The sequence below is a fragment of the Populus alba genome, chromosome 10, assembly GCF_005239225.2.
Source record: "Populus alba chromosome 10, ASM523922v2, whole genome shotgun sequence".
Classification (NCBI taxonomy): Eukaryota; Viridiplantae; Streptophyta; class Magnoliopsida; order Malpighiales; family Salicaceae; genus Populus; species Populus alba.
The window spans coordinates 2128647-2142706 of record NC_133293.1 but is presented as its reverse complement, the minus strand read 5'-3'; the positions used below and the strand labels follow the sequence as shown (position 1 = coordinate 2142706).

At 31.5% G+C, this 14060-nt stretch overlaps 1 protein-coding gene across 1 annotated transcript; it reads right to left on the bottom strand.

Moving 5' to 3' along the window:
* On the bottom strand, nt 1–4095 carry LOC118037062 (1-deoxy-D-xylulose-5-phosphate synthase 1, chloroplastic). Its single transcript, XM_035042945.2, has 10 exons — nt 3761–4095; nt 3327–3461; nt 3040–3204; nt 2756–2906; nt 2179–2450; nt 1803–2076; nt 1301–1608; nt 876–1157; nt 491–775; nt 1–258 (listed from the first exon to the last, which is right to left on the bottom strand). Exons 1-10 carry the CDS (start codon nt 3899–3901, stop codon nt 106–108), a joined length of 2166 nt encoding a protein of 721 aa, XP_034898836.1. The 5' UTR covers nt 3902–4095; the 3' UTR covers nt 1–105.
* Between the last annotated feature and the right edge of the window lie 9965 nt (nt 4096–14060).

The window sequence follows — 14060 nt, the reverse complement described above, 5'->3', positions numbered from 1 at the left end:
TAAGGCCTAAAGTTGGTGCTTTTTATACATGTTGCTGTACTTAACACTGCACTATTTGCTACAATAATTTGTTGTAAGAATGCAAAATTAGTGTTTCCATTTTCTTTACGATGACATAATCTCCAGAGCCTCTCTTCTTTGTCCAAGAATATTGAATACTGTTGCTGCAATGTGAGATGGTGTGAGACCAGCTTCTACCAACTGATCAGCTGGTGATCCATGGTCAATGTACCTATCAGGAAGAACAACTGGTCGCCACTGCAAAAGATTTTCAAGCTAAAGAGTTAGTTTCAGCAGCTAAACAGCTTCTGCAAGTTGAAACGTTATTAACATAAAGAGAAGTGTTAAATTTTACTAAAATATACAAAATTCATCAAGAAATATATATGCAGTTCATAACTAAATTTTAAGAGAATCCTGCGGGTTCCAGTTTCTATCACTACAAAAACCAATGGCATAATTTGTTGGGAAATATCATTGAGATCAGTACCTTTAGTTTGCCATCAAGAAGACCGTCAAGGGCCAGAAATTGAACAACATGAGACCCAAAGCCCCCAATTGATCCTTCTTCCACTGTAATCAAAATCTCATGTGATTTCGCTAGGCTGCGAATAAGGGCATGATCCAACGGCTTGCAGAACCTGGCATCTGCAACTGTCAGACGAATACCATGGCGTTCTACTAAAGAGGCAGCAGCTAAACAGCTCTGGACTGCTGTACCATAACCTAAGAGTGCCACTCTCTCCCCTTCAATCAGCATCCTGCCCTTTCCAACCTGCAAAGTAGGTTTAGAGATATGTTCAAAACTAAATCCCAATTCGTTTGAAGTTTTCCTTCATGAGAAAGGATGCAAATAAATTCTCAGCTACACCTACCTCAAGAGGAACGCCTTTGTTTCCTGGTGGCAGCTGAACACCAACACCATTACCTCTTGGATAGCGGAAACAACTAGGACGATCATCTATAGCAGCAGCAGTAGCAACCATGTGGAAAAGCTCTGCCTCATCGGAAGGAGCCATAACCACCATGTTGGGGAGGCATGCCATGAAAGTGACATCAAAAGCTCCACAATGTGTGGGACCATCTGCTCCAACCAGCCCAGCTCTGTCCATTGCAAATCTTACTGGAAGTTTCTGCAAATCCACATCATGTACCACCTGCGGTATTCACCAGTTGTACATTAATAACAGTATCTACAATGGATCTTAGCCCAGTGTCTGGTAACCAACTACATAATACCAACCCAGCTGTTACAGTGTTTTGTCATATTAACTGAATAAGAAGAAGCCATTTTACTTGCCTGGTCATATGCCCTCTGCAAGAAAGACGAGTAGATTGCACAAAAAGGTTTAAGACCTTCACAGGCAAGTCCTGCAGCAAAAGTAACAGCATGCTGTTCTGCTATCCCCACATCAAAACATCTTGTTGGAAAACGGCGAAGGAAGAGATTTAAGCCTGTCCCTCCTCCCATGGCAGCATGAATTGCAACAATATCTTTGTCTGCCTCTGCTTCTGCAGTTAAAGCCTCTGCAAAATATGTTGTGTAAGACTGTGTGCTAGGACTTGCCTTGAACTGCTTTCCAGTTGCAGGATCAAACTTGGCCACTCCTGCAAAATCAAAAAAAATAATAGATAAGCTTTTGATTGCAGCATGCAGTGGCCCGTGACTGAATTTTCAAAGTGTTGAAGTTAAATTAACAGTATTAGTTTTTCCCTCTATGTTCAACAAAGAGAACCACAACATAGCTACTTGGAGCTTTTTAGCAGCACTTTTTTCTTGTGGACTTTATCACTTGTATTACCATGGTACTTGTCAGCAGCTCTCTCGGCAAATGGATACCCTCGACCTTTCTCAGTGACAACATGAATCAGGACTGGACCTGTTGTTTTTGTACTCTTAACCTCTTTTAGAATGGCAATAAGATCATCGATATTGTGCCCGTCAACAGGGCCAATATAATAGAGACCAAGCTCTTCAAAGAGGGTTGATCCAGAACCACTGATCATTCCACGAGCATATTCATCAACCTTTGCTGCCAATTCATGCATTGGTCCCCCAATTTGTTTTGTAACTCCCTGCAACAGTTTCAATAGCAACAAAACCAGTATTCAGTTCCAACTAGTTAATCAAAGATGCCATCCCTCCATCCCCACTCCTCTCTCCCATGTGTATTTTACCTTAGCAACCTCCCTTAGTTCTCTGAGAGGCCTGTTTGATTGCAGCCTACTGAGAGCACTGCTCAAGGCTCCTACAGGTGGTATCGGCCCATCTAAGCTGGCAGTTGGTAAAGAAACTTGTTTGTTGTCATTAAGAATAACAATCATATCAGAGTCTAGGTACCCTGCATTGTTCATCGCTTCATAAGCTTGTCCTGCTGTCATGGCTCCATCACCTATAACGGCGACTACCTTGTTCGTTCCTCCTTTTAAATCTCTCCCCACAGCCATTCCTGTCCACCAGAACCACCCCAAGTTTATATATCATATGATGAATTAAACTTAGGCAGAACATACTCATTCAATTTGTTTTGAAATAAATTTGCCAATCACAATTGAAATAGTTTGAACAGAGATCCAAGCAAAAAATTAGCATATTAGAAAATGAATGATACAATGACACCAAATCTGTCAGAAAGCAGAATCCATTAAGTTAAATAAATAAATAAATGTGGAATTCCTGTTGCACATAGATAATAAATAGTCCAAGGTAATTACAAGAATAATTTATTATGTTTAGAAAGGAGCAGATTAGTACCCAAGCCAGCCGAAATGGTGGTAGAGCTATGACCAGTGCCAAAACAATCATATTCACTCTCTGACCGCTTTGTAAAACCAGCTAATCCATTAGTCTGTCTTATTGTATGCATCTTGTCTCTTCTCCCAGTCAGGATCTTGTGAGGGTAAGACTGCAAACCAGTAGTACAGTTCATATCCAGATCAAAATCACCACAAAAAAGGGTACTACCTAAGACAAATCTCTTTTTTATCAGCTGCAAGAAAAGGAAGAAGATAAACTAAACAAGAATTAGAGCACAAAACCTGATGGCCAACATCCCATAGTATCTTGTCTTGAGGGGCATTGAAAACATAGTGAAGAGCCACAGTAAGCTCCACAACACCAAGGCTAGAGCCTAAGTGACCCCCAGTTTTAGAAACATTGAAGATAACATCGGACCGCAACTCATCTGCTAGTTGTTTTAGCTCCTATATTGACAAGATGATCACCAGTAAGTAAGGTTCATGTACAAATACTATCCTGTATGATGGTAAAGTATTTTCCTCTTTCCATGAATACGAAAAGTAGACGTATGGTTTTAGTTGCTGACCTTGACAGATAGATTTTTCATGTGAATTGGATAGTTTATGGTGTCCAAGAGAGGCGTTGGAGGTCTCTGTGAATGATACTCTCCTCTTTCTGATAGTGATGCACAAATCCCATTTGCCCTTTTCTTGACATGTATCTAACAGAACAAAAAACACCCATTTCTTTCAATACTCTTCTTTTCAAATATATATATATATATATATATATATATATATATATATATAGAGAGAGAGAGAGAGAGAGAGAGAGAGTTAAAGTCGCAGACCAAAAATTAAAAATAAAAACAAAGGGAAGACAAAGAATCTTGGTGGACTCTTTCTCAATGTTAACCTCAACCATGAAACAAGATTGAAACTTTGCAGAACCATCATGAAAAGAAAAGGACTTGAATTTTGACCAAGAGCCATTTCTCAATATGTAATGAGTAACGCAAACCTGATTGATCTTGTATAAAGATTGGGGCAGCAGATCTGTTCTCCATAAGAAATGAGAAGACAGAAGACTAAACTTTTGAGGGTGCTCTAAACTTGTGACGCTATTGACATGAGCAGGGAAAGAAAATGCAGAGAGGGCCATTGGAACTACTAGAAAAACAAAGAAGAAAGACTCTGAAAAAAAAAAAAAAACAAGAAGAAGAAGAAGATCTCAGAAACGGAAACACAGAGCAGAAGAATTTGGCAAAGAGTAATGCCCCACTAACAAGTGTTTGGTGTCAGTGATGAATTAGTTAAAAATGGAGGAGTTGGGGGGGGGGGGGGGGTTTTTGTAAAGAGGTTGTAATTTCTGGTGCTCTTTTCGTTCTTAACAGCAATAAATTATCAGGACCAAGAGTATCAAGCCTCCTCCCATTGGACCACATCATCAGAAATCACAAATGGATAGATTGATGATATCGATAGAAAATATTAAGAATATATGGGATATTGATTCGTTCTCATATATAGATTCATTGAAAATGCAAAGTATGGTATATTTATAGAGATGTAATAATATGTTTTCCTTTTTCATGGCAGACTCGTGGTAGAGATTATATATGGGGAGATTTTATTACATAATACGCATTTGTTATGGAATCTGAATGTTATTTGGAATCACTCTTCCGAGAAGATGGTTTATAAGAAATATTTTTGAAAATTTAAAATTGTTTAACTTGTTTGGTTATTTGTTTGGGATGAATTTGATAAAAATAATAATCAGCGTGTTTTTATATATTTTTTTATTTTTAAATAAAAAAATAAATTATAAAATTATTTTAAAACTAAATTTATTTTATATCTCCATATTTTTATCTGTTCAACATATCATATTATTGTCTTTTTTTTTTTGTCTTTTTTTTCTTGAAACATTAACCAAATATAATTTTATTTTCTGTTTTGGTATAATAAAAATTCAACCCAAAACTATAACAGAAACATATTTATTTTTATACTTCATTTTAATCCCTTCAACCAAATATATGTTTTTATATTTTTTATATATGTTTTTTTTTCTATTTTGAGATACTAACCATACACAATCTATAAAATTTCTAAAATAATAACATTTATATATTTTTTTCTTTAAAAATTTCGAGGATGTTTGAAATAAATCATTAAAATTTCCAAAATTATTATCCTATGATGAATAATTATTACCTAATTAAGTTTAATAATAAAAAATAAACAAGAAAATGTTTACTAGTGAAAAGGGATCCTTAAAAATATTATTCTAAGAACTCAATATATAATAGTATAATAAAAAATTAGTAATTTACTATTATAAAACAAATTTAGTTCATTATAGAAAAAAATTAAAAAAAAATTATTAGGATTTCAAATTTTGTAATCCTCATTCTTCTAATTATATATATATATATATAAAATACAAAATTATTAAATAAAAAGAACTATACTAAATAAGAAATAAATCATTCATGAACATTAATACATGAATCTCAACTGCATAAGATTTATAACGCTCGATGCCAGTTTATATATATATACACACACACACACCTTACTACCTTAGTATTCATTATCCCGAAATCATGCACAAATTGGCAACTTCCTTTTAAAACTGGTCAATGCCAAATGACTTGGAGATAGGGTTTTATTTAGGGGTGAGTAAGAAAATTTTAAAATTAATTAAATTGAAAAAATTATATAAAAAAAAAAACTAAAAAAATCAAATCATAAAAAAAACCGATTAAAATTTAAAAAAAAAATGACAAGTTTAGTTTCAGTTTTATAAATTTGAAATTGAAAAAACTAAATCAAACCGAACCCAAACAAAAAAAAATCGTTTGAACTGGTTTTAATTTTTTTAAAAAAAATAAATTTGATTTGGTTGTTTTTTTAATAAAAATTAAATTAAAATAAAATTAATCACTCTTAAAAAATTACGAAGACTCGTATGAGTATTATTAAAAAAAACATAAATCAGTAGTCCCGTAACTAGTTATTCTTAAATAAATAAATCTAAATGATTCTTGTGAATTTTTGGAGGTTTCTGTTCACATGAAATTGAAGGTTTTTCTTTGGCATTAATATGATAATAATAAAACCTAAAATATTTGTAAAATTCATCGTTAAGCTCTTTACAACGCATTGTTTACTTGAGGAATAGTACTTTTCTTTTTTCTTTTTTCTTTTTTATACTTTGGACAATTGTTTTATTTCAATAACTGACCTTTTTTAATTCTCAAAATCGAGTTGAATGTCAAATAAATTTTATAATTTACTTTAATTTTCTTCTGATAGGGTCTTGGAGACGTTGAAAAAATATTCTAGCATTAAATTAGTGTCCAAAATAAAATTTAATTTCATTAATTAAAAATTTAAAAAATAAAATTTAAAATTTAAAAAATTAGCAACCCAATTTTATTCTTTCTTACTATACATGTGGCACGTCTTTTAAAACTTTGTCTCCTAAATTTTTCAAATTTTCAAGATTAATCTATGTTTTCTAGGTTATTATATTTTGATTTAAAATTTTATTTAGTTTATGTCTTAGTCACTAAATTTAAAAAATAAGAGAAAGAGTCACCTGAAAAAAAACAAATGAGAGAAAAATAAATAATTGTTTATATTCTTATAAAGAAAAAGGTCCTTTAGTGGTGATGATGTTTTTACATAAATATATTTAAAAAAGTAGATTAAGATTCATTTAATTTTTTTAAAACCATTTGAGTTTCACTTTTTGAGTGGATTTTAAAGTGTTTTTGGGGTTGATATTAGGTTTATTAAGATTCTTAGGATGTTTTAAGGTTTTTCCAAGAGAAAATAAGATGGAAATTATCTTTTGGATAAAAAAACTTAGACTCTAATTTTCAATCATTGGAGGTGACTAGAGAAAAAGTCAATCATTTGTTATAGCAGGGCAACTTGTTATAAAGAAAAAAAATATATATGGAGTATACAACACGTCGTATCACTTCTAGAAAGCTTGAAAATTATTCTTATTTTTATCATATAAGACATGTATATAAGAAAGGTTAATTATAAAGAAAAAGGTGTTTTAAAGGAGAGTTTTAGGATGTAAAAACATCAATTACATTGAAGTATGTGTGCCAACCAACAAAGAATTTTATAGAGTTACACATCATAAGGGGAGTTTATGTGTGAATTGTTAGAAACTAGATGTTCTAGTTAAGATGACAACAATTTGAAGATCATCAAGTGTATTGGCAAGTTACTAAAGTAGAAGACATAGCATGGTTCATGATCTCAATAAATAAGATAGTATAAACACAAATGGTTTGTGGTAAAAAATAATCCTCTTGCAATTTTTCAAACAAGTGACAAAGTGTCTATTATTTTCTAAATAAACTGAAGATACAACCTCTCATTTCTGCTAAAAAAAAATATAAAACAAATGATTTTTATAGGATAAATAATAAAAAGTAATCAATGTTATCCACACTTGATTAGTTTTAAAAGCTCAAATACATTAGGTACATAGAAGCAATTAGTTTTATACACAAAAAACAAAACTATTGTTCAGGAATATATTTTTTTTCAACAACAAACTCCATTAAATGGCCAAGAGCCTAATGAATACATGCGAGCCAAAGCCCTAGTATAAAAGAGCTTGATGCTCTAGATAAATAAATAATACAAATAACCCAATAAAAAAAGCCACAAATACTAGAAACACATTGAAGTCCAAAAAACAAAGAAACAAATAGCAAGTCTTTAAGGTCACAACATCGACATTAAAAGAAGTGAAACAAGAGTACGGTGTGTAATTATATGTACTAGTAATTTGATCAAGACAATAGGACCTTGGTTTATTCTTGAAGGAGAAGCAGCAAGGACCATTGAAATTTAAAACTAGTAAGATTTAAGGGTACCCTAGCGCGATGCAAGTCTCCCAAAAGAGTCTGTCCTCCATTGCATCCATGACCTCCCTACTTAGATTAATATCAACCTTTGATTCCTCTTGATCACCCTCCTCAATGATCATGCAGTCCAAGGCGGCATCCTTTAGAAACATCTTGCAGCCACTCCAACTTGGCTCGGGATGATCATCAACCTCAAAAGTTTCAGAAAAACCATGTATCCGATCAGTTGTGTCACAGCTGCATGACTCTGCATCATCATCATCAGCAGCAGCAGCAGCAGCAGCGCAGGCTATTGTAACATCGAGATAGAGCTTCAGAAGCCCATATTCTGCCTCAGAGTCTGCACTGCCCTCGACCAGAAGAAAGGAAGACACGTCCAGTACCGGTCTCTTCTTGTTGTCCATGTATGGTCTCTTATATTGGGAAAGAAAAAAGTTGCAGCTCTTCTATTAATTAGAACTTGTTAGGTGAATTTTGCACTTTGGCAAGTGTTTATTATATACTAAAGTTGCCTACCAAAATATTAAGAGTACGTACATGTACGTATAATTCACCTTTTGAGTGAAAAGTCGTGGTGGTTTCTTTGCTTGAGACTCCAATTTATTGGTCGGTTTCATGTCCTATTCTAGTTTAATTCGGTCTTATATATTCTTTAGAAGGAGAGACAGAGAGGGAAAATGGAACATCAACTTTTTTAAATCTATGGACGTGAATTCGTGGATACAATTAGGCATATGGAAGAAAGGTAGTTGTTTCAAATAGTTTCAACCATTGTTTTCTTTAAACAAGATTTTGAATTCAAGTTTTATATATAAAATACATTATTGTTAGGAGAGTTTTAGCTCTTAGTTGGTTGACCCGGCTCAACCAAATTAGTTGAGATTTATCAAAAAAATCATCTCAACCCAATAATTTAAGTTGTTATGTGAGATCCTAGAATATAATTTATATTATTTTCTAACACATCCTCTCAAGTGAATGTTCTTTGAACTTGAAACTTGCACAGGTTCATATTATCTTGTGCCTAATTTTTATCAAATAAATATGGATGATAAGATTCGAATTTGTGACCGCTTAGTCATCAAGACTCTAATACATGTAAAAAAATCAATTTCAACCCAATAACTTAAATTATTAAATAAAATCGCATGATATAATTTATATTATTTTCTAACAAGATTTAATAAACTTCAGAATACTAAAATTAAAAAAAAAAAAAAAAAAAAAAAGGAACAAAGAAAAGGTATATGTAGGTCTATAATAGACCACCACAAGTCAATCCGCCAATGGCATGATGTGTCGTATTTATTAAGCTCCACAAAGCCACTTCTAATTTGATAAAGAAGCAATTATTAAAGTTAACAATATTGGAGGACTATGTCCACAGGTGAATTTGCTATCTAAGCAGCCTTAGTGTGACATTAATGGTTATTAATTCTTAGATGTGGAAACGTGACAATTGCACATTCGCACATGAATTTCATCGAGATCAATGTGACGCTAGGGTGACTTAAAAGTTCGCAAGGATTTATTTATTTTTTTTATATATTTTTATTTTTTTAAAAGTTCGCAAGGATTTTGTTTCTCTTCTTGGTGGATGGTGGTACTTTGACTGATATCTGGGATTTTTAAGTGGCTTGAAAATGTGGGAATCGGTGGATAATCCCTCAAGCACAAGGAGTAATTGTGGCTAAGGATTAGCAACTTGTTACTAAAGGGTTAGGTTTTGGTTCAGCAATCACCATGTTTCTGGCACTTTTATGCCCTGTTTGACAAAGCGGTGCCTTATGATTATACTTGCTTTTCACCAACAATAACACTCTATATATATAGTGTTATTTATTTTTTTATATATATAATTATTATTATTTTATTTGTGGTGTTGCATATTGCAACGTTACCCTATTCACTACAGCATATTTCTTATAGCATAGTTACTCTAAGTATTCACTAGAGCATATTTAATAATTTTGTGATGCAATAATGAAATCCACCCCCTAATTAACCTCGATTTCATCACTCCATGTATACCCAATCTACGCTTTCTAATGGAATATATTATCAATTATATTATATAGTATCATTCCTTTGAGGTTGAATTCAGAGTTCAAACCCATTTTAGACCAAAAAAAAAACTCTTTATTTGCTTCTAAAAAAACTCTCACGCTGTCTCATTTAAGATCTTTGACGTTTTTTTACTAAGATTGGTTACTAAAAGAAAAGCTACTTAAGTGTACATATAGAAAGAATAGAGGTAGGGTAGTAACAAAATCTTTTTTATTTTATTTTTAATATTAACATTTAACCAATCATTTAATAACATGCACATATGGTTAAGGGTTCTATTCTTTGAACCAACATGGAAGATTGTTAAGTTGTCATGCTCTCCTTCTTTTTCTCGATAGTATACACAGATGATTCAGGTTTGTCAGATTATAGTTATTTTTTTAAAATATTTTTTACTCGAAAATATATTAAAATTATTTTTTTAAAAAAATTATTTTTAATATTAACGTATAGAAATAATCTTAAAAAAATAAAAAATATTAATTTGAAACAAAGAAAAAATATAAAATATTAAATTTTTTAAAAAACATTTTTAAAATGCCAAAACAAACAGGACTCTTGTCTTTCAATCTTTAATGCTAATTTTTGAAAACTCTAAACACTCAACTATTTACCCTTTTAAGCTCTTATTCATTGATATTTAATATATTAAAAAAATCTGAATATATGACCTTTATATTTATAAAAAGATTATACACTTAAATTATCATATTTCAACAAAGATTCTAAATATTAATTCAATAAAAATTCTAATTAATTAGTTAAATAAAAATTCTAAATTCAGATTTTTTATGTAGAAAATCTTTTTCTTAACTCAACATATATTACATTCACATAAACTTTTTTTTTTTTTTCCTGATGGTACATCATGAACTTGGGATCTGCCGACGCATGCTAACATCACATGATCATCAAAAGAAGTAATGATGTTTCTTTAATGACATGAACATGCACTATGTTTATTATCAAGTGTGCACTGCGACTATTGTTGTCCGCAGGGTGTCTGTTGAAATGCCATCAGAATAATAGGTGTAAATTGTCATAATGTTGTCATGCCCACGTCATCACGCAAAATTTTCACCAAACTAATTAGGTTTAGAAGCTCATAATCATAAAGAAAAAAAGAAACCCTTGTGGCTTGACATACAAGGCGAAGAGAAAATTCATTACTCAAGAGATTTTATAAAATTTGACTCATTTTAACTTTATTATTAACATTTTAGAGAGGTGACATGTCTACATTTGGTTAGTCTTTTTCTTTAGTTTTGATCTCAAGAGGATATAATTGAAATAAGAATTTATCAGCATATATATACATCTATTTTATCCTACCAAATAAGGGAGGAAAAGAGATAATGCTTATTTGAAAACTTTGCACCGATCAAAAGTGTCGCACAAGGCAGCCAATATATTAATCAATCATTATCGAATATCAATAATTATCAATTAATAATAATAATTTAATTAAACGAATTTTAATTTAAAATCAAAATTTTAGAATTAAAACCCTTAAAAAACTTGTTATTGACACAAGTAAACTCTAGATTATTAACTAATCGAGTCCAATAAAGTATTTAATGTAAAAAAAGGGACCAAAATTGGTCGAACCCATAGAATTAAAGCAATATTCTTTCCAAAAACACTACCTTAGAAAACTCAACCACTTCCTAGAAACCCAACCACTATCAATCCTCCCAAACTGATATTTTTTTTTACCTCTAAAACATACTTTCTTTATTATAAACAAGTCATACTATTATAACCAAACAGGTTTGAATAAAAAAAAACAAATAACATCAAAATTATACAAGAGATTCCAAAATTCAAAACTGCCAACTTAAAATAGGCCACATATCTATGCAATTTGGATTCATTTTTTTTTTTCTAAACCTTCAATAAGACCCAACTAAAACCAAGAACATGCAGCAATCAACACAGAAAAACATCATAACCATGCTTCCACATTTGACAAATTTCAAAACCACTTCATTTCATCAAAACTCTTCTAGCAAACATCTCCAAGTATTAAGGAACATCAACAAACAACTCAAAACAAGATTTAAACAATAAGAACAATTTTTTTACGTATTAATCAAAATTAAAAGTAACGAACATCATAACACTAAAGCAAGTTCAAAAACATCATTAAACATGTAAAACAAGCTAGAGGTGTGCCTCATGAACATCACATACTAAGTTAGTGAAGGATTATACCTTCCACAAACTCATTATGGTTATTACCTTTTTTTCCTTTGAAAATCCAACATTTTGCGCAATCTTTAACTTATCCTTTTAGCTCTTAGATGCCAAGCAATAAACTTGATTACTAATTATCTCCAAGAATAAGCTTTCTTCTCTTCTCTTCCTTTTTTTCTTATTTTGCCTCGCCTGGCCTCTAAATTTTCAGGAGGTATTTATAGGGTTTTGCTAGGGATTTTTTTATGGATTTGAATAGGGATTGATCAAAGCTTAGACCTCTTATCAAAATGAGAGTGTTATAGAAAAATATTAGCAGCTAAAACCTTTATCCTTTAATGGTTTTAGGATGGTGGTTTTGTAAGAAACTCAAGAATGCTTTTTTTTTTATCAAAATTGGAGGACAAGATGAGATGTTTTTGGCCCTTTGATCTTGAGAGAAATGTTTTAAGACTTTGATAAGAAACCTCTGAGAAGTTTTTAAGTGTGAATATAAGAAAAAATTGAGTGGTTTTGCACAAATGAGTATCACAGTAAAGGTTGATTGAGTTGACCACTTTTGAGACTTTGCCAAAGCAACTTCGATATAAACGTCATCAAAGATCACCCAATCTTGGTAGAGGAGAGGCATACCTTTTGTTTAGATCCATCATTGCTCAATTTGAAGGTTTATAGCTCCACATTTACTCGTTTGAAAGTTCCAACTTGGTCAGCCTAAAATCTGAAAATACAGTGATAGTTGATCGAGAACAAGATTTTGTTGAGATCATTGAAGAAAATGGGATGTAAACGTTTGATAGGAGTATATGATCTTTGTAGAAGAGGTGTTTCTTAGTTGAATGGTGGTGGTTACAACTCAAGAGATAGTCGAAGATGTCACATTCATTCGCCTGAAAATGCGTACTCGATTAGCCAAAACCGTTAAAGAAGAAGTTAAACAATGGTCGAACAATGTGTCTTCTAGGTTAAATTAGATTTTTTAAATTTGGGATTTGAAAAACTTCAATTTAGTCCATATTCTTCCAATTGCTTCTAATTGCGCCCATAATTGCCTCCCAAACATTTAATTTCATGTAATTCCATCCCTGTCAAACTCAATTATCAACCCCAAAGTTGATCGTTTATTTCATTTTAGTCCTTAGTTATGAAATTATGCATTTTGACCCTCAATTGATCAACAAACTTTTGATTTATTCAATTTAGCCTTGATTTGATCAATTTCTACCCTAACATTAATACACCTTTTTTGGTTTGGTCCTTATTTTTGGATTTCTTCAATCAAGTTCCTAATTGATCATCAAACCTCAATATTTATGCAATTAAGCTCTTGATTTGACCAAATTAACTCTTTAAAATTACAATTCAACCCCCACACTTTAATTTCCTCTAATTAAAACCTAAATTGACTTCAAAAAATCATTTTTTTCTTGTAATTAAGTCCTTAATAAATTCAATTAAACTTTGAAAAATTCTAATTGAGTCCTTGAACATCTAATTTTGAATTTTCCTCAAATTGAATTTTCCTTGCCAATAAGACCTTCATCAGTTGAAAATATAATTTAAAATTTTTTAATCTTGTGTATTTTGATTTTTCCTCAACCAATCATTGGCAATTTCTCGAGGCATTATGATATATTCTTCTAACTAATATTCTTTTTTTATTTTTTATTTTCCCCAATATTTTTTTCAATTCTTTTGTTGTTGTTGTTGTTGTTTTTTTTTTTTTTTTTTTGCATGTTTATTTGGGGCTTCAAAAAGAGTATAAACATGCATAATGAAACAAGACAATCTAATTAGATGACACAAAACAGTATTGACAAGCAATGACAATAGATGGCACAAAAACATTTAGACAAAGTTGAAATTATTATCAAATTGACAAGACACTTCATCAAAATTATATGAATCAATCAACCCACCATCTGTCAAAAATCATGCGATCCTTTGCTATAAAAGGGACAAAATGTGCAAATTATAAACTCATAATAACATTGGTGCCAATTAATGGAATGTTAAATGGTAACCGATTTCTATATGTTCCAACTTTCCAACTAAACTGTTACTCATTTCAATTATAATCTTCAATGATCTCAGGAATTAATTCCAATCAATCTCTACCCAACACCATCACCAATTCACAAATTTAAGGCA

Coding starts and splice junctions, on each gene's coding strand:
- LOC118037062 (XM_035042945.2), bottom strand. CDS start 3,901: ATGGCCCTCTCTGCATTTTCTTTCCCTGCTCATGTCAATAGCGTCACA. Junction 3,205..3,326: donor TGAAAAATCTATCTGTCAAG/GTCAGCAACTAA, acceptor TTGTCAATATAG/GAGCTAAAACAACTAGCAGA. Junction 259..490: donor TTCTTGATGGCAAACTAAAG/GTACTGATCTCA, acceptor AATCTTTTGCAG/TGGCGACCAGTTGTTCTTCC.